Source organism: Penicillium oxalicum, chromosome V (genome assembly GCF_001723175.1).
Source record: "Penicillium oxalicum strain HP7-1 chromosome V, whole genome shotgun sequence".
Lineage (NCBI taxonomy): Eukaryota > Fungi > Ascomycota > Eurotiomycetes > Eurotiales > Aspergillaceae > Penicillium > Penicillium oxalicum.
The window spans coordinates 2,402,999-2,430,724 of record NC_064654.1 but is presented as its reverse complement, the minus strand read 5'-3'; the positions used below and the strand labels follow the sequence as shown (position 1 = coordinate 2,430,724).

The window sequence follows — 27,726 nt, the reverse complement described above, 5'->3', positions numbered from 1 at the left end:
CGTAGTAACTGGCAGGTACTTAGTACCTAACGGGCAGTGAACTTCCCGCGAGAATATGGGTTATGTAAGCAGACGCGTGCCGCGTTTTGGCCGGACGCGGTTTAATTTAACCCAATTGGGCGAACGTGCATGTCCCGTCTTTCAAGCTTGTCTTCTGCCCCTCGATTCGCGATCTCCGCAAATATTGAGCAACGCAACGATGGATGGAATTCAATTACGAGATGAGGCCGCACAGGATCGAGTGCGAGCCGCAATCGAATTTCTCGATCCTAGTGAGTTTTTCTGATCACCCTCGGCGCTGGACCAATCTCTAACCAGTAAATTTTTTTCTCTGCAATAGGCGATGAACGGGCGCGGAGGTTAGTCGGGCAAGGAACAGGATGAGTGCAGTCCATAATCTCTAACAAAATGAGTAGCTATCGAGTCGATATTGTGGTGATGCTGAATCGGGGCCTGCGACGTCTGACGGTGCGTGTGTTGCCATTTGATTTCGATTCACAAAGGAAGCGGACTGATGTGTTTGTAGGTCAGCCTCGATGAGATCAGAGCACACAACCGCGAGCTCTCCGACGGGTAAGAGCCGCTTTACGGGCTGAAGGCGAGGGTTTCCAGCAGTTGACAACTCCATGCGAATAGGCTTTGCATGTCTCCGTTTGACTACACACAAGCTTTTGACCATGCTCTCAAGGAGGTCGTCAAACGATTGCCGAACCGCCCCGAAAAAGAGAAATTAGATGAAGTGGTGAGCTATTCATGATTTCTCTAGAGATTGATAGGAACCCGGAAACTCATAGGAAACGACTCCAGAACTACTATTGCGCCTATGTCGGAGCCTTTGGAGATTTCTCCTGCAACCCACGCACCCTCAGCTCCTCACACCTCAACCGCATGATTTCGCTAGAAGGCATTGTCACAAAATGCTCTCTGGTCCGACCAAAGGTGATCCAAAGTGTTCATTACAGTGAGAAGAAGGATCGCTTTTTCTCAAGGAAGTACCGTGATCAAACCATGACAGCCACCGGAGCGACAAGCTTGAATGTTTACCCGCAGGAGGATGAAGACAAGAATCCGGTGAGTACATTTTTCGCCCTACAAGATGGATGAAAGGCATTTTCTCATGAAATCAGCTTATTACCGAGTACGGCTACTCCACATACATGGACCACCAGTCTATCTCAATTCAGGAAATGCCTGAACGAGCTCCCGCGGGACAACTGCCTCGCAGCGTTGATGTGATCCTCGACGACGATCTCGTTGATAAAGCGAAGCCCGGCGACAGAATTCAACTCGTCGGAATCTATCGCACTCTCGGAAATCGAAACGCAAGCTCTGGGTCATCCACCTTCCGCACCATCGTCATGGCCAACAACATCATTCAACTCTCCTCCAAGGGCGGCTCCGGGATCGCTCAAGCCACTATCACCGACACTGATATTCGCAACATCAACAAGATCGCCAAGAAGAAGAACGTCTTCGAACTCCTGTCCCAGTCCCTTGCGCCGAGTATTCATGGACATGACTACATCAAGAAGGCCATCCTACTGATGCTGCTTGGTGGTATGGAGAAGAACCTTGAGAATGGCACTCATCTTCGTGGTGACATCAATATCTTGATGGTTGGTGATCCATCCACGGCCAAATCTCAACTTTTGCGATTTGTCCTGAACACAGCCCCCTTGGCTATCGCTACAACGGGTCGTGGCTCTTCCGGTGTCGGTTTGACGGCCGCTGTGACTTCCGACAAAGAGACTGGCGAGCGTCGGCTGGAGGCTGGTGCCATGGTCCTCGCTGACCGTGGTGTGGTCTGCATTGATGAGTTTGACAAGATGAGTGACATCGATCGGGTTGCGATTCACGAAGTCATGGAGCAACAGACCGTCACCATTGCCAAGGCTGGAATTCACACCAGCCTGAATGCGCGCTGCAGTGTCCTGGCTGCTGCGAATCCCATCTACGGTCAATACGATCCTCACAAGGATCCTCATAAGAACATCGCACTTCCCGACTCTCTCCTTTCTCGGTTTGATTTACTCTTTGTTGTCACCGACGATATTGAAGATGCGCGAGACCGGATTGTTTCTGAGCATGTCCTGCGCATGCACCGCTACCGTCAGCCCGGTACGGAGGAGGGCGCCCCCGTGCGCGAACAGCTGAATCAGACCTTGGGCGTTGGTATCGAAGATCGGGTCGATGCCAACCAACCTACCGAGGTCTTTGAGAAGTTCAATGTCATGTTGCACGGTGGTATGGTCAACTCTGGCCGTGGTCGCAACAAGAACGTGGAAATCATCAGCATTCCTTTCATCAAAAAGTATATCCAATACGCCAAAACTCGTATCAAGCCTGTCCTGACCAAGGGTGCGGCCGACCACATTATTGCCGCATATTCCGCCCTTCGAAATGACGACCTTGCCAGCACGCAGCGCCGTACCTCTCCCATCACTCCCCGTACCCTCGAGACGCTTATTCGTCTCTCTACTGCGCACGCCAAGGCCCGCTTGTCCAACCGTGTGGAAGAAAAAGATGCCAAGCACGCTGAAGCTATCCTCCGGTTTGCCATGTTCAAGGAGATTGTCGAAGATACCCGCCGCAAGCGTAGAAAGGTCACCTCATTCGAAGAGTCAGACGAGGACAGTGACGAGGATAATGATGACGGTGACGACAACACGCCTGTCAACGATATATCTAGTGCGACTCCCGGACGAAGAGTTGCGACAAGGTCGCGTGCTGTCGCCAGCACCGCTGCTTCTGATGACGACCCAGACAGTCTCTACACCTCCAGCCCCCGCGCCCAGCGGATGCGCTCTAGCCAGACGACCCGCACACAAACGCATACCGAGTCTCAAATGTCGGTGGCCTCGTCACAACCTGCCTCCCAGCTGGTACAGTCTCAGACGGATGATTCGCAGTCTACATCGGCGTCCTCCCAGCCGATTTCCCCCGCCCGCATGGCGTTGTTCCGGCAAATCCTGGGACCTCTTATGCGGAAGCTCTTTGACGACAGCGAGATGATGAATGTCGACGAACTGATTGATGCGATTAATGAAGGCGTGCGTGCCTCGCCGCAGCATGGAGCTGGCCACGTCTTTTCCCGACCGGAGGCCATTCAAGCTTTGAAGCACTTGAATGATGAGAATAAGATTATGTAAGACTCGTATTCCCTTTTATTTGAGATGATCATCTTTATTGACTTTCATTCAAGGTTCCTTGAGGGTGACGACAACGTATACCGCATTTAATTCCTGGTGGTTGAGATGCCGTCTTTTTGATCATTCTGAATTTATGTTTGGGCGCTTTTTGAGCATTGTCCGTCTCGAGGAAGAAATGAACCCGGAAGGATGAGTGCATGTCCATTTCAGGTGCTGCATTGAGAGGGTCTTTTGTTATATCCCGTCTGGAGTAACGGCGTTTGTCCCTTTCAGTACTTTGAATGGTGTTACGTAGGCTAGTTATTTGATGAGAATGATTCTGTCTTTGAAAGCGTGACTATCACCGCAGGCCTTAGACCATCATTCTGATTTGGTACATTCTCAAAAAACGTTCGATTTATCGATGAATTTTCACACGGTGACATCGCCTCCCCCCATAGGTGGGTGAGTCAAATGGGTTGTCTACCACCCATCAGTCCCAGGAAGCGAGCCCAATGTGAACTTTTCCAATCATTCGGTCTGAGTAGTTCTATACTCGACCTGTCCACACGTCTCACCAGAAGACTTGATGAATTGGCATTTGTATTATCCGCTGAAGAACAAAATGACCCTCTTACAAGGTTCATACACCCACATCTATAACAACAAGATTTTGTGATGGTGGTCTTTCGTCTTAGGGCCGAGAATGATGCGACAGCTTCATATGGCGATTCACATCCTTATAGAGTAAGTAGCGGAACTTGCCCGGTCCACCGGCATAACAGGCCTGCGGACAAAACGCACGCAACCACATGAAATCACCCGCCTCGACCTCCACCCAGTCCTGATTCAGCCGGTAGACGGCCTTACCCTCCAACACATACAGTCCATGCTCCATGACATGAGTCTCGGCAAAAGGAATGACACCGCCCGGCTCAAAAGTCACAATGGTGCAATGCATGTCGTGCCGCATATCAGACGGGTCCACGAACCGGGTTGTCGCCCACGCTCCATTCGTCCCGGGCATCTCGGTAGGTTTGATATCCTTTTCATTCAAAAAGAGCGGGTCAGGCTTCTCGAGCCCGTCGATCGCTTCGTACGTTTTCCGCACCCAGTGGAATCGGGCCGTTGACGAGCCGTTGTTTCGTAGCGTCCAGCCGCTCTTGCAGGGGAGATAGGCATATCCACCCTCGGTGAGAGTGTGTGAGGCACCGTCCAATGTGATGGTGACTTCACCCTCGACCACGAAGATGACGCCCTCGGCCCCCTCGTCCAACTCGGCTCGGTCACTCCCACCGCCAGCCTGCACTTCCATGATATACTGCGAGAAGGTCTCTGCGAAGCCGGACAGCGGACGCGCAATCACCCACAATCGCGTCTTCTCCCAGAACGGGAGGAAACTGGTCACAATGTCGCTGAAGGTGCCCTTGGGAATCACGGCGTAGGCCTCGGTGAACATTGCGCGGTCGGTGAGGAGCTGCGTCTGCGGCGGCAAGCCTCCCGTTGGCGCATAGTATGCGCCAACCTTCTTGTCGTTACCCATGGCGGAGAGAATGTTTCAACAGATGGAGAGTCTGCAAGCCTGGTCGTCTATCGTGCCCCGTCGTTTGTGTTTGGTCTTCACGTGGAGGAGTGTCGCGTGCCGGGTTATCAGAAGCCGCTCTTGCAGGAGAAGTATGAGTTGGGCAATCGAATGATCTTTGCTCTTCACACAAGAATGAGCTTGAGAAAGCTGGTCCACGCCGCCCCAAGATTGAAGGATTTCTAGGTCTCTTTTTGGGCCTCTCTTCAATGTTTTTTCTCCAGAGCTTCGCAAACCGACTGTTTCCAACGGTATAAAAAGCGAAACCAAACAAGGAGGGGCAATTCACCTCGCCAGATTGTCCGAGCGGATCGGCCACCGCGGGGAACCCCCGGCGAGGACCGACTTCGGCGATCGGGCCATCCCGACGTGACCGCCGGCGAATTTCCGGGGTATCCCGAGGATCATGTGACGGTGGGCGCGAAAGAACGCATAGCAGACCTTCGAAGGCTTTCAAAGGAGGGATGAAAGAGACTGAAGTTGAATGTGCAGAAGATGAAGAGGTGATTTCGCAGCCTACACGATCAAAGGGGGAAAAAAAAGTAAAGGCTGAGGTAATCAAGGAAAAGTAGTAAGTTCGACATCAAGTGGATTACTAGTACCGCGCCTGCAAGCTCCCTTGGGGACTGTCAGCAAGCCATATAACCCTGGCTGGTCACAACGCCTGCGCGATGTACCTTGTCGTCCATCTGGAACACACGTATGGGCTCCCCACAAGACCGTCGCGAATCGGGGACTGGCTTTGCTGGACTAGTGTATAGATATGTAGCGTATGCCACCGATGATCATCTTGTCTCTTCTCCCTCTCTACCCTTTTCTATGAGGGAAGCACTGAAGGGGAGTGCGTGGATAGAGGGTCATACTGGTCAAGGAGGCAATGCCCGAGCTCAGTCTACACGAGAGATTTGTAGAGGACAGAGAGATCCCGACCACACGCGACATGATATTTCGTGTAGATGATCGCATCATACATATAGACCCCCCCCCACTCTTTTACATCACAGGCTGCGCAGTCCCGCATTCATGATGAAGAGCAGCAACGAGGGGGTTATTTCGTCCCATTTGCACAAGAACAAAAAACACGCTTGACATGATCGGATTATCTAGAGTTTATGGGCTGGTATTAGGTACAGCGGCCGGGAATAGCTCAGTATCCTTCTCACTCATGGGCGTGGCAGCCGAGTCGTCGGACGAAAAAGATGGCAGACGGACCCCTTCGCGAACCTGAGCTTGGGTTAACGGAGAGAGTCCTCGACGAAGCGACTTGGATCCCTTGCGCTTCCGTTGCTGCGGCGTGGCTTCGGGACTAGTGAGAGATGGGGTAGTGCTCCCCCGTCGCGGACGTCCCGCAGCAGAGGAGCGCGAGGGGGGACGGTCCTCGAGATCCACGGGGGTCGAGCTGCGCGAGGAACCCCGCGAATGGGTGGATTCGGATCGGGTACCGCGCCGAACCGAAGAGGTGCGATGCTCCTGTATAAGCTTTGACGACACGGATGACGACTGATGGTGGTGGTGGTGGTGAGGGCTGGGCCGTGGGCGGTGATCCGAGTCGAGGGGCTTGTGGAGGGTGGCCGAAACCAGGCGGCGACGTTGCGAGGCACGCCAGCCTAAACCCAAGCGCCAGAGCCATCCTCCTTCTGCCTGCGCGAGGTGGCGCTCGCGCTCGCGCAATTTGTGCCGCAGCTGGGCTCGGCGCTCATTCTCTCGCTCCCAAAACTCGGTGCGATAGTCCTCCCAGTTTTCGCGGAATTCCGGCGAGAAGGACTTGGGAAGAAGGAGCAGACGGACATAGTCCCCCCCGGCGCTGAGGTCTTCCTCGATGAGACCCGACTCGCTGTCTCCACCGTTATAGTATTGCTGGTACTGCTGCCGACTCCGGTGTTTCTCGGACGGATGACGCTCCACGAAGTGGAAATTGCCGGCCGGCGAGGGGAAAAAGGGCGCAGAAAAGGGGAAAAGAAAGGAGACGTAGGATAGGAGCTCATGCCACCAGGGCCCACGGATGACGATGATCTTGGTATTCATCACACGCAGGCCGCGATTTGCAACGGCCAGCCACCGACGCGGCCAGCGAATGCCGCGTTCCCACTGCCCCGTCCCCCAGACGAGCAGCGCAGTCACGACCCCGCCCAGCAGAGCGACTTTTTCTCCCATCTCGATGACCCAGTAGACCGAGCCCCCCACTCCTTGTCCATCCTCACGCGGGCGCAGAAACAGAGCATATGCAAAGTACGCAATCCATGCGGCCAGGACCAACAGGAAGAAGGTGTTTTGGCGGCGACGTTCGCGCAAGGCGAGGTACTGCGCACGCAACGAGGCTTCTAGAATCAGTAGGTTCAGGTAGATCTGAGGTGGAGACGAGGGCAGAGCGGCGAAAGGGTCGGGGGTGGATGACGGTAGGGGGGACGAGTCCAAAGTGGTTGATGATGCGGTGGGATTCAACGGCTCCGGCGTGGCGGCGCGGACATTCGACACTGGGGCGCCCTTGACGAGCTGATCCAAAGGTGAAGTCATGATACAAGCAAGTCAGTAGTTGTACAAGTGCATGCGACCACACAATCTTAACGGCCGTAGCGGCCCTGAACGGGGGTCATCGCCAGTCGAAGAGCGAGCGAGAAGAAGGGAGAGGAAAAAAGGCAGAAAGATGGTGAATGCGATTGGGGGGGGAGAAGATGAGACGGGGCAGGGCGAGTCGCGGCGACATCATCGCCGTGTCCGCCCTGCCCACTTTTCTTGGGGGGGGAACATTGCATGTGCAAGTCTCTCAAACACTTTGGGATTTCAGGTCTACAATTGTTCTCTGCAGTGATCTGACTGTTGCTTCTTCACTCCCTCGCTGAGATCGTGACCGTCGTCTCTCCGTCTCCTGTTCTGTCCGTCTTGGATCGGCTTTTCGAGTCTGCCCGGTTCGCCGACACCGACTTGCTGCCATTCCCGCGAATGCGCCTGGTCATCCGTCGGGGTTAAGCGGCGTGGCCGATTAGTCTCCGGCTCAACTTCTGCTTTCTGGTCAGACCCATGACCTGGACATCTTGCTTTCTTTCAGTGACAGAAACCATCTGTCAACATCATCACTCTCGCGCACTCTGTTCGTCTCGCTCGTCGCTGCGTCCAGCACTCTCACCGCGACGGTCGTGCGCTTCTCCCGCATCTCCTGTTCTTCGCACCAGCATCCACATCAGCCGTCGAGATTACTCCATGGCCTCAGGGTCGATCGACTCCCCATCACCAGAAGAATCTCGTGAGCGCCGCAGGCCTTCGTCTCCGATGCAAGGCGAAGAGGGGACACCGTATGCAGCCCGTGCGGCTGTTGGCGCAGCCGCAGTCAGCAACTCCTTCTTTCCACTGGGGTATCGCGAGGGGTTCAGCCAATGGGTACGTGGCTTCAATATCGATCCGTGACAAGTAAAGATACATCTTGTAAGGCAAATTCTAACATGTAACCATGTGATCAGTGGGCGCGACTTCCTGCGGCAGCCGCAGAGCACAAGGTGCTGTCCTACCTGCCATACCTTCACCATGAACCTCCCACCCATCTGCAAACAGGAAATACCGGAAGCTTTCCCAACGGATCCACGCCGGAGAGCCTCCAGTCCGCCGACCATACACAACAGGGTCAAATCTCTACCAATTCCTCTGACGATCCGTACGGGCCGCGCCGATGGAGCTCCAGCATGGTCGAGCTGTCCGGGAAGGACCGGGCGCTGAATGAATTCTCGGTGGAACGCGTCGGGGAAGAAGCAGAGCAGCATCTGGTCATGCTGCACGGCTACGGTGCGGGACTGGGCTTCTTCTACAAGAATTTCGAGCCCTTGAGCCGGCTGAAGGGCTGGCAATTGCACGCCCTCGACATGCTGGGCATGGGTCGCAGTACGCGGCCACCATTCAAGATCAAGGCGAAAGAAAGAGAGGAGGCCATTCGCGAGGCCGAGGCATGGTTTGTCGATGCCCTGGAAGAATGGCGGATCAAGCGTAAGATTGATCGCTTCACATTGCTGGGCCACAGTCTGGGTGGATATATGGCCGTGGCGTATGCCTTGAAATACCCTGGGCATCTGAACAAGCTCATCCTAGCCTCCCCAGTCGGTATCCCGGAGGATCCCTACGCGATGGCCTCGGACGTCACCGAACCCTCTGATTCCACCCTTGTCAACGAAGTCACCCAGGACCAACAAGAGATCACCGCTTCCGCTGCGGTCCCGGGATCGGCTCCCAAGACCACCGACGGTAGCTTCATCACCGGGCGTAACCCAGAGCCTGGCGCAGCGGCGGTCAATCGGCCTCCGCGTCGAAATATGCCCAAGTGGTTTGCCTATCTGTGGGATGCCAACATCTCCCCATTCAGTTTGGTCCGATGGTCTGGTCCCCTGGGCCCACGGATAGTTTCTGGGTGGACTTCGCGTCGGTTCTCCCACCTTCCAGCCGACGAGGCAAAGGCACTTCACGATTACTCGTACTCGATCTTCAGTCAACGTGGGAGTGGTGAATATGCTCTTGCGTACATCCTGGCCCCTGGGGCTTTTGCTCGCAGTCCTCTTATCCGCCGAATTCATGGCGTGGGTCGCCAGATGATTGCCGCTGAGAACAGCCCACTGCCTAACCCAGCCTCGAACCCTTCCTCGTGTTCCTTGTTCCCCAAACCACCGAGCCCCCCTGCCGATCCCCAGGAAGCAACCGAAGCAGTTCCCCCTTCTCACTCCACCGAGGCATCCGCTCCACGTCGGGAGAATGGAATTCCAATCGTCTTCATGTATGGAGATCACGATTGGATGGATGTCTCCGGCGGCCACGCCGCCGCTGCCCGTCTTGAAGAAGAGAAGCAGCGCACCCTAGCCAATGCTCCGCCTGAGGAACGTGAAAAGGACCAAGGTTCATCCAAGGTGGTCGTCATCAGTCGAGCTGGACACCACCTCTACCTGGACGGATGGAAAGAGTTCAACAAGGTGGTTCTGGCTGAGATGGAAGAGGTCAGTCAGCGTGAGAAACGGACGTGACCGCAAACTCACAAAACCAAAACCGAGGCCCCTATTCCCCTCCCTCCGGCAGGGTAGACATAGCCACGGTCCTATGAGCTATGAGATTTCAATTCGGATGTTGGAGCGTGCTAGCGTGAATTTCGACGCCAGTGTAAAGAATATTCTTCACTTTCCTTTGCTTTGTCCTGGTGATTTGAGTTCTTGCATGTCCGTGGGAAAGTCATTCCCTTCCTATTTTTTCCCTGCTATGTATTTATCTCCACTAGATATAGATCTCATGAAGAGATTCCTAATTGTCCATTCACACAGGTGCACTTTCTATTTAAATACCAAATACCTGACTCTTCTTGTGGCCCCGAATGGAATACCGGGCGAGCCTGAATGTCCCTGCTTAGGTGCAGTAGGTAGAGACTATGTTGGATAGGACATGGATGTTTACACGAACATCTGGAGCTCAATGCCAATTTCACGGTCGTTGCCCGCACTTATACTTGAATCGAGGCCAGTGAGAAGGAAATGGAGGAGAGGCCAACTTGGATAGATTTGTTGCGTTAAGTTGGGGCGACAGAGGGAAGAGATGAAAAGAGCCAGACGGTAGTGTATGCATTCAGGCCATGGGCCGGGAAGGATAATATATGCCACATCTAGTACTAATTCACAGCTCCACTTATTACAGCTTCAACAACCACTCGAGGCCATCACCAAAGATGTAGCCGCAGGATCATGATCGTCGCAGTCCACCCGCAGATCCAGGCGTAGATCCCAAGATGAATCACAAAAAGGTGTTGACCCGCGAATGAGGCCCCGCAATGCTGCGCCGACGATGCCTCACACTGGTGGGATAGTGGGCCATTAAACTCGTATGGCCAAGCGACGAGGCGTCTCGATCTTCATTAGATACAGCCGTGCAAGGTGTTGCGCTGCCACTTTCACTTGGTGTGGATACAATTGAAATGGGGGACGCTTGATCGACTCCATTCTCGGCCTGTTGCAGGGTAAAGTAACCATGTGACCCGTGTCCGACACCTGCAACATGGCCGCCTGGAGACGAAGAACTGGCCGCATTCGCCGAGCTAGAAAAAAAGGCACCCGAGCCGGAGGCGCCATGTGCAGAGGGCATACGTGCCGCGGACCGCGTTTGCGTTACTGAAAATGGGTGTGAAGTCGTAAAAGGAGAAATCCGCGAGGTGGACGGGGACAGAAATCGATTCGCAAGCTCCGGTCGAATTGAAAGCGCAAGAGAGAGGAAGTCTCCTGTGCGCCGTTCTGATGTCGTCAGAGCCGAGGTGGTCTGAGAGCGATGATGGTGACGCCGTCGACCCGGCTGTGACTGGAAATGACGAGACCTGGCAGATTGTGCATGTGGACAGCTCATAGCGTGAAGATTCAATCCGCTGGTGTTGTTGCTGCGATCCAGATTGTGTGGGCTGTGCACCCTCGAGGCAGATCTTGAATGGTCTCCCATCCTGACAACTCGTGATGGCAGTTCTAGGCGATGGTTCAATGACAGCCATGCTAAATCATCGGCATCGACATCTTCCACCTCGGCATCAAAGTCTCCGTTTAGACTTTGAGTGGACGACGTAGATGCTGAGTGGAAGCTCTTGTCTTGCGTTGAATGTGCTGTGCGAGGTCTTGAAGTATCTGACGAGTGTCGATATGACCTCCAACCGCCCACGCCTTCAAAGTCTCGCCTTTCATCGCCGCTGACGGGGAGACCCAGGTAGGGTGTACTGCTGGGCAAGTGATGCGCCTCAACCATACTCCGTGCATACGACTGGATATCTTGCTTTCTCATCTCCTCAGAGTCGATGGTCCAGAGACTGGAAGATAGCGAGTCATCATTGGTCTTTCGCGGATGGACTAGACCATGTGCCGAGTTGCGTCTGGAGTTCCCTGCTGCCGGAGTTACAGGTTCTGAAGCAGCGAAAGAGAGAAACGAGGAACTAGACGAAGGAAGGGTAAAGAAGCTGATAATCAGCCCGTAGACCACTTCCAGATAAACCACTGCAAATCGGACGAAGAGGGTCATCAGGGCCAGCCAGATTGTCACCCAGGCCGACAGGATCAGTGGAATAGAGACCACCCCCAGAATGGGCAGCGCCACCAGATTCGTGACTATGGCACCCATTTCAGGTGATTCAGCCTTGCCTTGGGTGGTGACATATTTCCATGGGGGGGGGGGGGAGGGGGAGAATCCAGCGAAGAAAAAAGAGACGGTGGAGTGATTGTCTCCCGAGGTAAGCTGATATGTGGTCTTGCCTGTTTTCGTTTTAGTGACTGGTGCGAGAGCAGTTCAGGTCGACACGAGCTGGTGCCTCTGCAAAAGGTCGCGGCTGTCACCTGCGGAGCAAAATGCATGTGACAGGAAGCCGACGGTGGACCGACCTGACCGTCCACTGACATCATCTGGACTCAGGAACTCCACCAGAAGCATAATCATGGAATTCAAATCAGCACCCATTGTGCATTCTTGTGTTTATATACAGGCCTCCTCCCCTCTTTGAACATGTCCACCGCTCAGACTCTTCAAGACTTGCAAGATGTCAATGCCTTTCCGTGGGATATCGGCGTCTTCGACGTACACTGTCATCCGACCGACACCATGGCCTCGATAGCGGATATCCCTGCGATGAAAGCCCGAACTCTTACTATCATGGCCACCAGAGGCGAAGATCAAGAATTAGTACAAGAATCGACAATGTCAGTGAATAAAGCAAATCAATCCAGTGAAGAAGAGAAGGTGATACCGGCATTTGGCTGGCATCCGTGGTTCTCTTATCAGATCTTGGATGATTCCAATGCTTCCAATCTGGTAGACAAAGATGCGCATTACTCGACCGTTCTCGCACCTTCACCCTCGGAAGACGTCGAATTTCTCAAGGGACTTCCAGAGCCAAAGCGTCTGTCTACGCTTATAGCTGAGACCCGAGACCGATTGAAGCGATTCCCCCACGCCCTGGTCGGCGAGGTGGGTTTAGACAAATCATTCCGCCTCCCTGGGGCGTGGACTCCTCAAGATCTTGAGGATCGTGATAAAGGAATGACTCCAGGATCACGGGAAGGTCGCCCTCTGTCTCCTTATAAAGTCAAGATAGACCATCAAAAATCTGTATTGAAAGCGCAATTACGCCTGGCGGGTGAACTGCGGCGTCCCGTCTCGGTGCATAGCGTCCAGTCTCACGGAGCTGTATTGGTAGTACTCCGAGAGTTATGGAAGGGCCATGAAAAGAAAGTCATGTCCCGACGAGAACGACAGAGACTCCAGGACGCCGAAGGGGCGCTATCCGACGATGAGAGCGCAGGAACCGAGAGAGATCAAGCAAATGACTCTGAAACACCGCAGCAAAAACCCACCGAAGAGCACACGAGTGATACAAAGCCCCTTCCATTCCCTGCGCGCATCTGCATGCATTCCTACTCTGGCCCTGTTGAACCTATCCGCCAGTTTCTGCACGAATCGAACCCGTCCGACATTTACTTTTCATTCTCGGCAGTGATCAACTTCAGTGGCTTGTCGTCCCGCAAAGCACTGGACGTAATCAAGGCACTGCCGGCGGACCGTATCTTGATCGAAAGCGATCTCCACATGGCGGGAACCCAGATGGATAAATTACTTGAAGATGCGGCACGCCAAATTTGTCAAGTGCGCGGATGGGAGCTGCGCGAGGGGGTCCATCAACTTGCTGCCAATTACAGAAGATTCATCTTTGGTTGAAAGGCGCTTTGGTCGTCAGCATTAAATCGAGGAACGTGACGCCCACTAGCCCATCATCGTCAGAACTGGATCATTAGCGGTGGCTACAACCTGAGCGTGGCAAAGCGAAATAAGAGACATGACGGGAGCAACTCTGATTTGAGAAAACCAAATGATAGAAAATGTCAGGACACCTCAAGGTCCAGGCTTTACAGATGAGACATTTGTCGGCAAATCTTTCACGGTCAAATGTAATATTGTAAAGGATATCTATGCACATTCACCATGGCACGTCGTCTGTGACGTGTCTTCAGTCTTCACTATGTTCTCGTTTGGAAGAACCTCGCTTTGGGTCGTCCAGCCTGTATATGTCGTCTCATCATGAGGGTAGTAATAATATGTTGCTAAGAGAAAAGCGTAAAAGGGAGAAACGGATTTAGCCCGAGGAAATAAACAAATGGACATTGGCTGCAAATCCCAGATGCAACAGATGAGAAGGAAAATCGCGGTTTGCGCAGCGGCGGACTATACTCCATGCATCCAGCCACTATCAGGCATGAGGTCTGTCATCGGAGCGTCTTGCCAGTAGATTTGCCGCCATTCATCCTCAAGTTCCATGAGACCGTCCATCGCCATGGGAACAGGCAGATCTGAATCTGTAAAGGAGAAGAGCTGGCGCCAATCCGGATAATCACGAGACGAGTCCATTTGATCGACCTGCATGGCGGTCGAGTACGGATCGTTTCGCTCCAAAGGTCCTACATTGAGCCTCAGAGGTGCAGTGATCCAATTCTCGAATCCTGGATTGGCCTGGGGCGACATTGTGGTCTGCTGCGAACGTGCCGAGTCCGGAGTCCCTACACCATACGACATCTGTCGCGAATGGTGCATGGTAGGCGCAGGCGCGGGAGATGTGACCTGCAGTGCCTTGATAGGAGGGTGGGGTGGAGGTGGTGGTGGTGGCGGCGGAGGGGGAGCCGCCGAGTGTGCTTGAGTGGTAGCATATGGTTTCGACCCACCAGCGGTTGCCAAGCGCAAGTCTTCCTTCAATCGTTTCGAGTCTTCGAAAAGACGGAGTATCGTGCCCGCATGGACCCAATATGCTGCCAGTTCGCGCAAGCTGTAGGTTGCTGAATCGAAACGCCGTAAGGCATTGATCGCCAACACCGGATTTGAGAATCGAAGCTCCACGCGGACTTGGATCATGGCCGTGAACAAGGTGTGAACGCCGGTGTACCAGAGGAACCTCAAACGATCGTGTAACCGCAGCTCCTCAAAGATAGATGCGATGACACTGGCAGCGGCACTGCAGATTTCGGCATCGTGGGGGCCATAGTCGTCGGAGTAAGCAGACGCTCTGGGATGGGGTCGATGGAGTAGGATGAGGAAATTGTTGTAGGTCAAGTGGAGCATGGCCGACCAGGGGTCCATATCAGAGGCTCGAAGGCGCAAATTATCCGGTAATTTCAGAGACCAATTTGCGAGGGATTCATCGGCCTCCTGCAAGACTGCTTTGCGACGTTCGTCCGTAGCTCGAAGGCCGAATCGATCTCTGATCAAATACGAGATCATGGTGCATAACTCCGTGAAGTGAATGACAAATTCAGATTGCACATGTGGACCGCAATTTTCAAAATCCGCCAGGGTTAATGGGGAGACGTCTGAATCATCCAGGTTACTGCAACTCTGGTCAGTATCTTTGCTTTCCACAATCAACTGTAGGGACCACATACATCGCCTGGGGCCGTCCGTAGGAGAGTGATACCAGAACATCGTATTGGACGATAATGAACCAGAGACGTCTCCACATTCGCCGATCACGGGTAACAAAACTGCTCGAGACGGGATTTCGATGCATTCCGAGTCCGGTAGCAATTCGCGCGGCCACACCGACCCAGAAGTGGGCATCCGCAGCAACATCATCGTCGGCTCGATCCGAATGCCACGTCAAAAGCAGAGCCACCTGAACGAGAATGTCGCGATTCCGTTCGATGCGATTGTCAAATAGATACTTCGTACGACGGAAGAAGATATCTTTCAAGGTGTCGCGCTCTGCCTTGGGCCGAGACACGTGTGTTCCGACCAAGAGAATAGCTTGAAGCAACAAGATAGGCGGAGGATCGGCGGGATCCCGGTTGCGATATTGTGTCATGAACAAGTCTTCATCGACGATTGGATAGCCTGGGTTCACGTAGGTGAAGTACGCCTGGACCAGTTCGTCTGCCAGTGCAGGCTCGGGAAGAGTAAGCGCATCCATCAGCAGCTGATCATGACCCGTCTTCATTTGCCGCCGAGGTATTTCGTTGCTGGCAAAGTGATAGACATTGTCGGCTTGGTCTCGCTGTTGACGAATCAGGAATGACATGTTGGAGTGTTCGTGACCGACGTAGAATGCGCGCACGCCCCTTTGAATTTCCCGTCGACCGGAATCGTCTTCATCGATGAGTTTCACAAGGTGCTGCTCCATTTCCGAATGGGCTTCGTGAGCATGCGACAAGTCTGGGCCATGGCGCCCAAACGAGTCTGAGCCAGAATTTGATTGAAAGTCATGATGCCGAGTATTCCCCAGACCCGAATTGGCGGTCTCAGCCGAAAAGGCTGTCGCAAAGCTGGTAGGTATTGGTGTGCCAGCTGTCGAGGGCGGATTCACGACACTCTCTGGGGTCGGGAGAGGCCGAGATCGGATCGGAACGGGGTCTAGAATCGACCTGACAGCCAGCCGCTTTTTCTTCTCATGGATGCGACAATCGGTCTTTCCAGAAGAGCGACAGTTTGTACAGGGAAGACCGACAACACGAGCATCGCAGCGGACCTTGCGGCGGTGACAATGGACACAGGCAGCCGACCCTGAAAGAAGCCGCAAAGGTCATTTAGTGATCAGGTCGAAGTCGAGCCTCGCCATGGCCAAAGTCGTCGCAAGAGTGAGAGAAATCTTCCTCAAGGATGAACGGGACCGGAAAGGGGGGAGGGCAGAGTGAAATGGCGCGTATTCGAGACTCACCTTGTTTGCGCTTGCTCACCCCATCGGCCGTAAAGGGCGGGGAGGGATTATCGTTGGCGGTAGACATGGCAGAAGGACCATCCACATCATTTCATGCGCTGATCGGCCACTGTTCTGCATTATTTTGAACGCAATCACTGCCGAGATGTTCAAGGCATGTTGATGCAAGACAGACAATGGTCTCGAAGAGGGGCAAGGTGAGCTTTGCGACAGCGGAGCGAAAAAAGTTCGGGAAGTTGAGGCCTGCGGGATCGGGTCCGAGTTTGGTGGAGTCGCACTGGAGAAAGGAGCGGATTATGTAAATGCAATCGTGGGTCCGTTCGAGATCCTGTCCATGATCCGTCAACGAGACGCTATCAAAATGGTCTGCATTTGTTGAGGATGCTAACGGCTTCAAGCTGTGAGGAAAGACCTGGTAAAAAGAGAGAGTCGAGAATTGGCTGGAGAAGTTGAGTTGCAGAGTCAACTGACTAGACAGTCTGCTGTTGAAGAGTCTTAGCTATCCAAATTACACGTAGATAAGAGGAACTTAAGCTTCACTTCAGACCGACATATTCGCTGTCCCACCGCCTATCATTATCATGGATTAGCCGGGAACTGCTCGTTACAAAGTGAACCCGATTTGCCGTCAAGCTGGATTCACTTATTCTGCGGATGCCAGAGACTCAGGTCGTTCGCATTGGCTGATCTCGCTCTTCGAGTCCCTGCGACGAACAAACGTCCAAGCAAGACGAATCAAAGGTGGTGCGAGGTGGCAGCCTATCACAACATACTGGGCTTCTTTTCAAGAAAAAAGAGATCATGTGGAAGCTTCTCCGTACACTTCACACGTGTATTCTGCTTCTGACTTGTAGAACGGCTACACGACAACATTGAAAATCATCATCATATGGAATTTGAAGCTACTATCGCTCAAACTATGCGCAGTTGGCGAGATGGGACAGACGAAAAGAGAAAGAAGAAAGATGCTCCCCTAGTAAGCATCTCCGCCAGCGCCATTGTGGGACTGCCCAACAATCGTGGGATACCCATAGGCCTCTTGGTCCGCTTGGCCCAGGCTGGGGTTGAGGATGTTGTTAGCACCCTCTGCGCCCTCTGGAAACCCGCTGGGACGAGACTGGCCGGCGCCGCCAACCTGGCCACCAGCACCGAACCCACTGCTCCCTGGGCGGCCTTGGTTCTCATTTCTCGAAGTCTGGGTCTGGGACGGGATTAGTATGACAGCATGCACGCAACGGATTCGACGAAACTCACTTCACGGTACTTCGAGAGGTAAATCTTCAAGGCCTCGGCGTAGTTCTCGAAGCCCAGAGAGGTCATGGCGAAGAGAATGTCCTCGCCGTTGACGGTCTTCCGCTTTTCTTGCTGGCATTTCTCGGATGCTAATGGATCGCACATGTCAGTCCTTATTCTTAGCGTGCCGGCAGACCATCACGAGGTCTCATCTTACCCTCACTAGTGATGAACGAGATAAACTCGCTCACACACTCCTGCATGCACTCTTTCGCTTCCTTGGCGATTTTGGCGTTTTCAGGAAGCGCGAGTTTCATGATGCGAGCCACTGTTCGCGTTGTGAAGTCAGCATAGTACCCCGAAATTGGGAACCGAGAATGAGACCAAAAGATCAGTCGAAACTACAGCAGGCAATGAAAGAGACCTGTCAGAAGGTTGTCGTGCCACTTGCGTCGCATCCACAAGAGGACTTGCATCTCAACCCTAGGGGCATATGAATTGGTCTGAGGATGAGTTCCAACCATGTCCCGTTGGCGATCAACACGGGACGATAGGGTCCGACAAGATAGAGGCTTGTACCCGAGCGCGAGGTTCGACGACTGACCTCTCCCCCGGGCTACCAACAGGAGGGGTCCGCAAAGTACGCGCAAATCAAAGTCAAGGGCAAGCTGCAAGAGGAAGTAACTTACCGTTTGCAATCGGAAGCCATCGGTCTTGTTCCTTGACCTCGAATTCGCCTTGGCCCTGGCCCGCACCATCTTGCTGGTCTTTGTCCATGTGCTCTTGTTCGTCGCCAGAATGCGCGCCGACTTCTTCATGCTCCTTGGGGGAATGTGACTGCGATTCAGACATGGTTATGACTGTTTTGATGGTGCTCAGGGAACTTTTGGGCGCCGATATTGTTATTCGCTCTGCTATCGACAACCACGTCAGCTAAGAACACGAAGTTGGGCCTGGAGATTCCAGGCCAGGCCAGGCTGAGCTTTCCGAGGGCATAAAATTGATTGGCTGCCCACGAACCGCTTCACGGGAGCCTCGGAGAGGTTTTCAGTCAAAGCACACTCGCTGCGCAGCTGTATCTCCGATATCCGCTTGTACCTGCGATGCGCGCGCAACTGCAGTGGATTAGCGCGACGACAACAGGAACTGGACTAGATCCAAGGATCTGATGTTCGAAGCCGGTCGGCGATCACTGCACGCTCTTTTTTGCACCACCGAGGCCAATGGATTTGCGGCGGATGTGTGATGCAATGCAATGGAGATACCTCGTGAGCTCCGAGCTTGAGGATCTCGGTGACGCCGCGATGCGGGAGACAACGCGGGCAGGTGGGTCAGGGCTTGGTCGCAGCTCTTGCGCCCAACGAGGCTCGTGTTGTGTAACGGAGACGGGGCTCACCAGGGATTGGAAATGGTTGGGCATACCTTGGTCAAAATGTGATCTGGTTGATCGTGATTTTATTGGGTGCCGTCTTTGATCCCTTCCGATTCGCCTGTATGGAGTATAAAGGTCAGGGAGTGTCGGTGGTTGGGAGAAGACTCGGGAGGGTCCCTTTTGGTCGGAAGTGCCGAACTGACGAACCACAACTGTCCCCGGACGAGGGCGGTTGGCTAACGTACCTAAGCTGATAGGAGAGGAGAAATCCACCGAGCAAGTAATCAAAAAAAAGTGAACGCCCACAAGAGGTGTTCTTGCAACTGTGAGCAAAAATGAACTCGATGGGTTACCGAATCGCTCTGATCGAAGAGGGCACGTGTGAAGCGGACAATGACGGACGTCAACGTTTGCGATGATGGAAAGAGGCCTCGAGGCACTCGACTCGATAGCCTCAGGCACCACAATCTATCAGCCTTAGGCTTCTATCCCCAGATCTACACTTTGGATTGTATGCAACTTTCTACGATATTTGATTTTGCCCGGATCCGGGATATTGGATCCGGTAGAAAATTAGTGCATCGCTACTGCTTGCTGCTGTCACCATCTAAAGCTGGTGCTTGTCGATAGGCGAGAGATCATACCAAGGCTACAGTCCTGAGGCGTAAACGATCACAAGCATGCAATACAGCTGTGAAAATCCACTATCAAACAGAGCCATTTTTAAACGTTCCAGGAGTGGGTGGCAGAGTGTAATATCACGGGGGATACAACACAAGATCAAGACAATATATCACGCTTCCTGGAAGCAAATGAATCTTTCTTACCTTGTAACTCATGTACACCTAGGAGTGTTCACCTAATGAACATGAATCACTCCAAACACTCAATTAGCGACGATAAGTTGTTGAATACCCGATTCTTGTATCGTCTCCGCGAGCTCTTTGTGCTCAGATGGACACGAGGTCACAGCCATATGCTAGCACGGAGGTTCAAAGTCCCTAAAAGTCTTCCTCGCACTGCTATTTAGGCCATAATAGACCACAATGGGTTGAATGAATAGATCTTTTTAAGAGGTTGCAAATTTGCCTAATAATGATGATTTGCCCTTTGCAATATGGCATAAAAGACAATATCAGCTTCTGGTATAAGACTAATGCTTAATCATCTAATACTACGCTTACACTGCGCAAATGGCGCTGGCATGAATCAAATAATATCACTGGAATTCATGAGAAAGCGAATCAGTCACATTAATAGATTGTTTTGTAGAGTTCATTCAACTAGAACTTGACCTGGGCGGTCTTCCAGATCAACGATATCCCTCCCTAACTGCCACTTGGACTCACACAGACGATTTTATTGGGAAATATTGAAGCGTCACTAGATATGTACATGCCGATCAAGGCTGCACAACTTGGATGTTGTTCTTTTTCTGTCCGTTGAAATCCCAGAAGTCAATAAACCGATTCAGAAACAACCAAGCCCCATTGGGTGCCCGCAGAGCTCTGATCTAGTAAAAATTCTTCGCCGCGGTGCGGACTCACCTTCCAGGTATCCAGCTCATTCTGTTTGTTCTTGTATTGCTTCAACATGTCGTCCAACACCTGCTTCAAACCATCCGAGTTGGTCTTGAGTGCTGGCAGAACATCCTGGACAGTACGCTCAACAAGAACACCATTAACCATGCGGAAGCATTTGCGATCGGAGGGGAGAGGGTCTAGCGTCTCAATGACCAGTCTGTAACAAATCAACATTAGCATGACTCCGACCATGTTGAGCCCCATCGCCTTTCGCATGGTTTGTACTAGTGCCGCGCAGGAGTCGGCTAGTCCAGCACATGGAAATTGATCCAAAATATGAATAAACGAGCACCGCAAAAGGAAAGTCTGATCACTGACTTGTGTTCCTCGGCTTCCTGCTCGATATCCCCGATCTTCTGCGCTAATTGTTGCAGCGTGTTTTTGAAATTGGTGTATTGGAGCTGGAGCTCTGCAGGGGGGCAAGTGTTAGTCTTTGTTGCGCCCAGTTTATAACAATCATCCAGAAATTGCATACCTTGCTGCTTCCTTGGGTCTATCTGCTGTTGGGACATTTTGACGGAGTTGGTGGTTACAGTCTGGGAAAAGAGAAGCTCAAAAGTTACGATAACGATGCGGGGCGTGTGTTGGTCAAGGTCCCGCGGCCCGGCACATTTCACAAATCATGGACTGCAACGACATCATCTTTGGATCAATTGAGTCTGGAAGAAGTTTTGAAATATATAATAAATCCTCAATCGCGTCCAAAATCTCTTTCTATTTCAAATTTATTTGCCTAATCTTAGCGAAATACTCGAGGACTCTTAGATGATGTGACATTTATCACGTGACTGATAAGGAGCATTTGCACTGTTTGACGAGAAATTGGAGGCGATTGAGCTGCGGCGCAACAAATCAAGCTCCGATAACGTCGGCTCGGACTCTTTCACAAGCACCGACCTGGTCGTTTGGGTCTACCACAACTTGTCGACATGGATCGCAACGGACCTGGCCATGGCATTCCGCCGGCCAAGCGACAAAGGACGGGCAACTCTTCATATGACCATGATCAAATGTGGCACCGCGAGCAGCTGGTCAAGTCTGGTCTTGCCCAGCAGACCGGAGTCCAACATGCGCACTATCTTGCTGAAGATCAAGAAGATACTCGAGTCCATTTGAGTGTTCATGAGCTGCGACCTCCTTTTCTCGATGGCCGCACAATCTTTACTACGCAACTGGAGCCAATCTCTGCGATTCGCGATCCCCAGAGTGACATGGCCGTGTTCAGTCGCAAGGGAAGCAAGGTTGTACGAGAACGTCGGCAGCAGAGGGAACGTCAGAAGCAGGCACAGGATGCAACGACAATGGCGGGTACGACTTTGGGCAATATAATGGGGGTCAAGGAAGAGGAAGAGGGTGACAGTGCGATGGCAGCTCCCGTCGAGGAGGTCTACAAGCGCGGAGGGAACAAATTCGCCCAACATCTCAAGAAGGAGGGAGGCGGCTCTAGTGCATTCAGCAATAGTAAGACTTTGCGCGAGCAGAGAGAGTACCTGCCTGCCTTTGCCGTGCGTGAAGACCTCCTGCGAGTGATCCGGGACAATCAAGTCACGATAGTTGTGGGCGAGACTGGCTCGGGCAAGACGACGCAATTGACCCAATTTCTCCATGAAGACGGATACTCCAAATTTGGCATGATAGGTTGCACGCAACCCCGTCGTGTGGCAGCCATGAGTGTCGCGAAGCGGGTCAGTGAAGAAATGGAGGTTGATCTCGGTGATCTGGTCGGATATGCCATTCGATTTGAAGATTGCACCAGTGACAAAACGGTTATTAAGTGTGGGTGACCCTTCCTCCGACAAAAGCACCACAATATGAGCGGCCGCGGACTTGGCTTTTCCTCTTCCCCTTACTAACAATTCTGATCATAGATATGACGGATGGAGTCCTACTTCGAGAATCCCTGGCTCAAGCCGACCTGGAGAAGTACTCGTGCATCATCATGGACGAAGCGCACGAGAGAGGTTTGAACACGGATGTGCTCATGGGACTTTTGAAGAAGGTCCTTGCTCGACGCAGAGACTTGAAACTGATCGTCACGTCGGCCACGATGAATGCAGAGCGTTTCTCCCGCTTTTTCGGCGGAGCGCCAGAGTTCATCATTCCCGGCAGAACATTTCCCGTCGACGTTCACTTCTCTCGATCACCTTGTGAAGATTATGTCGACAGCGCGGTCAAGCAGGTTTTGACTATTCATGTCTCACAGGGGCCAGGCGATATCCTTGTTTTCATGACCGGACAAGAGGACATTGAGGCAACATGCGAACTCGTCGAGGAACGACTGCAGCTCCTGAATGATCCTCCCAAACTCAGCATTCTACCGATTTATAGTCAATTGCCGGCAGAGCAACAGGCCAAGGTTTTTGAAAAAGCAGACAAAGGAGTCCGCAAAGTTATCGTGGCGACCAATATTGCCGAGACAAGTTTAACCATTGACGGAATCATGTACGTTGTGGATCCGGGCTACTCGAAGCTCAAGACATACAACCCCAAAATGGGCATGGACAGCCTTCAAATCACCCCGATATCTCAAGCGAACGCCAACCAGCGATCTGGCCGCGCCGGACGCACGGGTCCTGGAAAAGCTTACCGCTTGTATACCGAGGCCGCGTACAAGAACGAGCTCTATATTCAGACTATTCCGGAGATCCAGCGCACCAGCTTGGCCAATACAGTCCTCCTGCTCAAATCACTCGGCGTCAAGGATCTTTTGGAATTTGATTTCATGGACCCTCCATCACAAGAAGTGATGTCTACTTCGCTATTCGAACTGTGGGCTCTCGGAGCACTGGACAACCTGGGAGAACTAACACAACTCGGGCGTCGCATGACGCCATTCCCCGCCGACCCAGCTCTAGCTAAACTTATCATCATGGCCGCAGAGGTCTACGGCTGTAGCGAGGAGATGCTCACCATCGTATCCATGCTGACCGTACCGCACGTGTTCTATCGTCCTCGGGAGCGCGAAGAGGAGGCCGATTCTGCCCATGAGAAATTCTACGTTCATGAGTCTGACCATCTGACGCTCCTCCACGTCTTCACCCAATGGAAGGCGAACGGCTGCTCCGATCGCTGGTGCACCCGTCACTTCCTTCATTCCAAAAATTTGCGGCAGGCCAGGGAAGTCCGTGATCAATTCCAGGATATCATGACCCAACAGAGAATGCCGCTTGTCAGCTGCGGGACCGACTGGGACGTGATCCGCAAATGCATTTGCTCCGGCTTCTACCATCAAGCTGCGCGCCGTGGCGGTGGTAGCGGTTCTGAAAAGGAATATCTCAATCTGCGTACCAGTGTCTCAATGTATCTATCAAGATCGAGCGCTTTATCCGGACTGGCCGATGCCCCACCCTTTGTCGTCTACCATGAGTTGAGGTTGACCGCACGAGAGTACATGTCCGTTGTGACAGCCGTCGATCCCGAGGTAAGTCTCAAGAGCTATGCGAGAAAGCTCATTTGATTTGAAATCTGTCCCGGCTGACATTCTCTTTTTGGAAATTTAGTGGCTCGCCGATCTCGGTGGTGTGTTCTACTCCATGAAAGAAAAGGGGTATTCGCAGCGCGATCGTCGCACCAAAGAGCGCGAGATCAATAAAAGCATGCAGATTCAGCAAGAGATGGCAGATGCTCGGGCCATGGCTGCCAGGGCCAAAGAGGCCGAGAAGACCCTCGATACTGCCCGACGCAGGAATGAAGTCGAGGTTGGCGGAGCACGATCTGCCGTGCGTCGGCCGGTGGTCATCCCCGGGGGAAAGAGACAGCTTCCAGGTAGTGTGAGTGCCTCGTCATCTGCGTCTTCCCGACCTGGAGCTGGCACGGGCGGTTCCACAAGCAGTGTGGTGAAGAAGCCCATTGGGAGGAGGCGGCCAGGACAGTTCTGAGAATAGGTTTATGCCTTGCATCGCTCTCCTCCACCTTCACTGGAGGTTGTATGATATCAAAAGCAATTGCCCACGCCTGTTTTGATGAAAGTTTTTGAATAAGATACCCCCTCTGGAATCACTTGATGTTAGAATTCTGATTCTCCGAGCTTACTTGATCATGCTGATGTGAACCCGAACGTGCACAATGACGTCGAAACGGATCTATTTTGAAATTCTGTACATAATCGGTCCATATTGGCATCCGCCGGAGCTGTTCGCAGGTCTCTAGTAATACTTGTCTTGCCCCCCCCCCCCCCCCCCCCCTCGGCCAAAATCTCGACCTTCCAATACAAAAACAATTCAGGACCAACCGCTCGACCAATCCCCCTCCCAAATCCAGATTGCAAAGAGAGAAAAAAAAGCCCTCCGCCAAACGGACCAGCGCCAGACAAAGCGCAGACGGCAGGCATCGACGACAAGTTGAATATTCAGCATAATCCTAGTTGATAAAGTTGATGCAGAAAAGTGCAAGATCAAGCTTCCAAAGATATAATCGGCAAAGGCTCTGTTGATCCCCTCAAAACGGTTAGTATCCAGCTTGATTTATCGATATCTGACGAGTCACTGGGTCGTGCTTGGAGACGGAAGGCTCACCTCTCATGCGAAATACCCGAGCTCTGTCCTTCATTCTCATCATCTGCAAAGCGAGCGTTTTTCCCCTTGGAGCTGGGCTTGCTGGACAATGTCGAGCCGCTGTCGCTGGTCTGCATTCGAAGACTGGCCGTGAGAACAAATTGGCCGACAGCTGCGCTGAAGCCACTGAGGAAAGCGTTGAAAGGCTAAAAATCAAGGGAACAAGATCGATGGTCAGCACGAGATTATATAAAAAAGGGTTCGGAAAGGCTCGAAGAGCACCACTACTCAACGTAACTTCTAAAGGGAGGGGGACTGCACAATTCCTTCTACACATCCCCTCACCCCTAAAAAAGTCGACGGTAAAAAAAAGAATAGAGGAGGGAGTAGAACGTACATAATTTCCAGCCAAGACACAGTATAAGAACTGGAGGCCGCCGACTAGGACAAGGAAGGCCATGAAGGCGTCCAGAAGCAATGTACGCTGCGGAGTCGTCGCAGCATATTGTTCCCAGACATTTTGGGCAATCGCCACGGCCGATGCGTTGGTCTTCAAGGTGGGAGGGCCAGAGGACAGCGTCGCGGGCGAAACGGGTACCGCCGCGGAGGTAGTTGAGGCCGCGTGTCGTTTGGCAGGCATGATGGAAACGAATCGGGCTTTGCGAGCACGTCGGAGGTCTTGTTGAAATATGGCCAAGAATTCAGGCGATGTGTGTGAGAAGTAGTAGCCGCAATTTCAAGGTGGAATTGGAATGTGGGAAGAAGACAATGGCGTGAAGGAGATGTCGACGATTCGGATGGTCGTGGACACAACGATGGGACCTCCAGACCGGCTGCGAACCTCTCTCTCTCTCTCTCCCCCGGAGCTTCGTTATCGGTCGGGTCACGTGAGCCAGGTCGTGTCATTGGTGGATAGGGCAAGTATACTTCTCAATACTGCAGGCTGCTAGCTCGCAAACATGACACGACTCTGTCGAGTAAAAAGCTCAGCAAGAGAGAGAGTCTGCAAACGGTGCAAATCTTATTAAAGTAGCGGAAGCAAAAAAAGAAAAGGCTTCCAAGTGCTGGACATGCAGGTACGATATCAAAATCAATCTACTACACAGTACACATAAGCAATAAATCAGAACAAGCGATGAAAAACGACAGTGCTCAATCCATCATCGCAAGCCAAGTCTTCTAAGTAATATCCATTTGGCTCACTAAGCCTACGCAAACTCTTCACTACAAAGCAAATCACAGCAGATATGGAACTTTATCCCTTACCCGGGGGGGGGGGGGGGGGGGAATAAGAAAGAAAAAAAAACAACTTAAATCAATCATGTCATCATATAGAACATCTCCAACAGTCCAAAGTACAATACTACTGACAAGACAAATCCTCCCACCCTCCTCACTTCTCACTTCCACTGTCCAGCATTCTCCACCCCCAGCAACTTTCTTCGTTCCATCTTCGATTCCCGTCCCCGCACTTCCGATCGCATCACCCACCGGTTTCCCAGCACTGCCCGTCGCACTGGTGATCGTGTCGCCGACTCCGCGCGCCGCGGCACCAGTCACACCGCCCGCAGTGCGGGCTACACCACCGACGGTGTTACCCAGGGTGGAAGTCACGAACTTGGCAGCGCCGGTGACGCCGTTATCTTGGGAGGAGCCGGTGTTGATAGGCATGATGGGTGCCGGTTTTCCAGAGGGGAAAAGGGGGGGATGTTTTTCGGTGTGAGATGTTTTTGGCCCCGTGGTAGATTGGTGGAAGAGGAGGGATGACAAATGTGTTGGTTGAGGTATCTCTGAAGGAAGCGCAGGTGGATGCAGTAGACGTGGAGGATAGATTTGTTTGGTAGAAGAGATGGAATTCGACGTAGTCGACTGGTAGTTGGGAAATGGGAGTTGATATATGAGAATCAGTGTGATGGTGATAGATGATCTTGAACCATCTTTATGTCTTCTCAAACTCGCTCAAGGTAGCGATGACATCATCGCCGATGGGGGGGGGGGGGGGGGGGACGGTGCTGGTGTGTACCATGATGGGGGTGGCTGTACACGTGGATGATCTTTAATTTATTTGACATTGTGGCGCAGTCAATTTCCAAGACTGTGACGGGGATGAATCCGTGTGATGTGAGTGAGAGGGCGGGCGTCTTCCAATAAGACCGAGAGATTTGGAAAGTCCTTCCTCCTTTCAACGCACTCTCGAGGTTCCCGCAAGTGGCGAGTACAGTCTGAGCAGTCCATAGGTAAAGTATCAGTGGGTCGCAATCACAGTCGACGTGGGTTTGTTTTGGGAACTTCGAAGCAAGACAGATCTGCCATTCTTTATTGAAATTTAGACCTCCCGGATGAAAAAGTCTGCTCAAACTGCGCAATACCATGCTCTGATCCTCAAAAGAATACACTACCTTGCCAACAAAGGAAACTACACATCGGATGAAAAAAAGAGTTGAATTGGTATATTATAGAACATTGAGTGGAGTGTTCAGGAGAAGATGCTCGGTGAATGGCTCACAGAGCCACACCGAGACTCGTCTCGCTAGTTGGTTCGTTAGGTCGTATACAAGGTCATTCACATGAGGGGAGCGAAGAAGCAATAATCCCGTGGATTATAGTATGTATAGAAGGCTGGAAGCAGCCATGAGGCGGGTGGTTCACGATGAGTGAGGA

At 52.5% G+C, this 27,726-nt stretch overlaps 11 protein-coding genes across 11 annotated transcripts; 4 read left to right on the top strand and 7 right to left on the bottom strand.

Annotated features, from left to right (window-relative positions):
- Window positions 1-199: 199 nt before the first annotated feature.
- On the top strand, window positions 200-3,239 carry POX_e06871 (DNA replication licensing factor mcm3; the record flags this gene model as incomplete). The annotated part of the gene is made up of 8 exons (XM_050115686.1): window positions 200-272; window positions 341-359; window positions 417-468; window positions 527-573; window positions 637-742; window positions 808-1,071; window positions 1,128-3,145; window positions 3,203-3,239. 8 exons carry the CDS (start codon window positions 200-202, stop codon window positions 3,237-3,239), a joined length of 2,616 nt encoding a protein of 871 aa, XP_049968146.1.
- Window positions 3,240-3,822: 583 nt separating this feature from the next.
- On the bottom strand, window positions 3,823-4,671 carry POX_e06870 (uncharacterized protein; the record flags this gene model as incomplete). Its single annotated transcript, XM_050115685.1, has 1 exon — window positions 3,823-4,671. The coding sequence occupies one exon, from the start codon at window positions 4,669-4,671 to the stop codon at window positions 3,823-3,825; it is 849 nt and encodes a 282-aa protein (XP_049968145.1).
- A 1,149-nt stretch (window positions 4,672-5,820) lies between these two features.
- Window positions 5,821-7,224, bottom strand: POX_e06869 (uncharacterized protein; the record flags this gene model as incomplete). The annotated part of the gene is made up of 1 exon (XM_050115684.1): window positions 5,821-7,224. The coding sequence occupies one exon, from the start codon at window positions 7,222-7,224 to the stop codon at window positions 5,821-5,823; it is 1,404 nt and encodes a 467-aa protein (XP_049968144.1).
- Window positions 7,225-7,908: 684 nt separating this feature from the next.
- Window positions 7,909-9,704, top strand: POX_e06868 (putative cardiolipin-specific deacylase; the record flags this gene model as incomplete). The annotated part of the gene is made up of 2 exons (XM_050115683.1): window positions 7,909-8,085; window positions 8,166-9,704. The coding sequence occupies 2 exons, from the start codon at window positions 7,909-7,911 to the stop codon at window positions 9,702-9,704; spliced, it is 1,716 nt and encodes a 571-aa protein (XP_049968143.1).
- A 754-nt stretch (window positions 9,705-10,458) lies between these two features.
- Window positions 10,459-11,817, bottom strand: POX_e06867 (uncharacterized protein; the record flags this gene model as incomplete). The annotated part of the gene is made up of 1 exon (XM_050115682.1): window positions 10,459-11,817. The coding sequence occupies one exon, from the start codon at window positions 11,815-11,817 to the stop codon at window positions 10,459-10,461; it is 1,359 nt and encodes a 452-aa protein (XP_049968142.1).
- Window positions 11,818-12,195: 378 nt separating this feature from the next.
- On the top strand, window positions 12,196-13,404 carry POX_e06866 (uncharacterized protein; the record flags this gene model as incomplete). The annotated part of the gene is made up of 1 exon (XM_050115681.1): window positions 12,196-13,404. The coding sequence occupies one exon, from the start codon at window positions 12,196-12,198 to the stop codon at window positions 13,402-13,404; it is 1,209 nt and encodes a 402-aa protein (XP_049968141.1).
- Window positions 13,405-13,908: 504 nt separating this feature from the next.
- On the bottom strand, window positions 13,909-16,451 carry POX_e06865 (Acetamidase regulatory protein; the record flags this gene model as incomplete). The annotated part of the gene is made up of 3 exons (XM_050115680.1): window positions 13,909-15,061; window positions 15,117-16,230; window positions 16,385-16,451. 3 exons carry the CDS (start codon window positions 16,449-16,451, stop codon window positions 13,909-13,911), a joined length of 2,334 nt encoding a protein of 777 aa, XP_049968140.1.
- A 906-nt stretch (window positions 16,452-17,357) lies between these two features.
- POX_e06864 (Nuclear transcription factor Y) lies at window positions 17,358-18,469 on the bottom strand (the record flags this gene model as incomplete). Its single annotated transcript, XM_050115679.1, has 4 exons — window positions 17,358-17,585; window positions 17,639-17,766; window positions 17,835-17,945; window positions 18,307-18,469. The coding sequence occupies 4 exons, from the start codon at window positions 18,467-18,469 to the stop codon at window positions 17,358-17,360; spliced, it is 630 nt and encodes a 209-aa protein (XP_049968139.1).
- A 1,977-nt stretch (window positions 18,470-20,446) lies between these two features.
- POX_e06863 (putative prefoldin subunit 2) lies at window positions 20,447-21,084 on the bottom strand (the record flags this gene model as incomplete). Its single annotated transcript, XM_050115678.1, has 3 exons — window positions 20,447-20,729; window positions 20,891-20,981; window positions 21,048-21,084. The coding sequence occupies 3 exons, from the start codon at window positions 21,082-21,084 to the stop codon at window positions 20,447-20,449; spliced, it is 411 nt and encodes a 136-aa protein (XP_049968138.1).
- A 417-nt stretch (window positions 21,085-21,501) lies between these two features.
- POX_e06862 (Pre-mRNA-splicing factor ATP-dependent RNA helicase PRP16) lies at window positions 21,502-24,450 on the top strand (the record flags this gene model as incomplete). The annotated part of the gene is made up of 3 exons (XM_050115677.1): window positions 21,502-22,348; window positions 22,441-23,993; window positions 24,073-24,450. The coding sequence occupies 3 exons, from the start codon at window positions 21,502-21,504 to the stop codon at window positions 24,448-24,450; spliced, it is 2,778 nt and encodes a 925-aa protein (XP_049968137.1).
- Window positions 24,451-25,082: 632 nt separating this feature from the next.
- On the bottom strand, window positions 25,083-26,736 carry POX_e06861 (uncharacterized protein; the record flags this gene model as incomplete). The annotated part of the gene is made up of 3 exons (XM_050115676.1): window positions 25,083-25,271; window positions 25,463-25,743; window positions 26,463-26,736. 3 exons carry the CDS (start codon window positions 26,734-26,736, stop codon window positions 25,083-25,085), a joined length of 744 nt encoding a protein of 247 aa, XP_049968136.1.
- Between the last annotated feature and the right edge of the window lie 990 nt (window positions 26,737-27,726).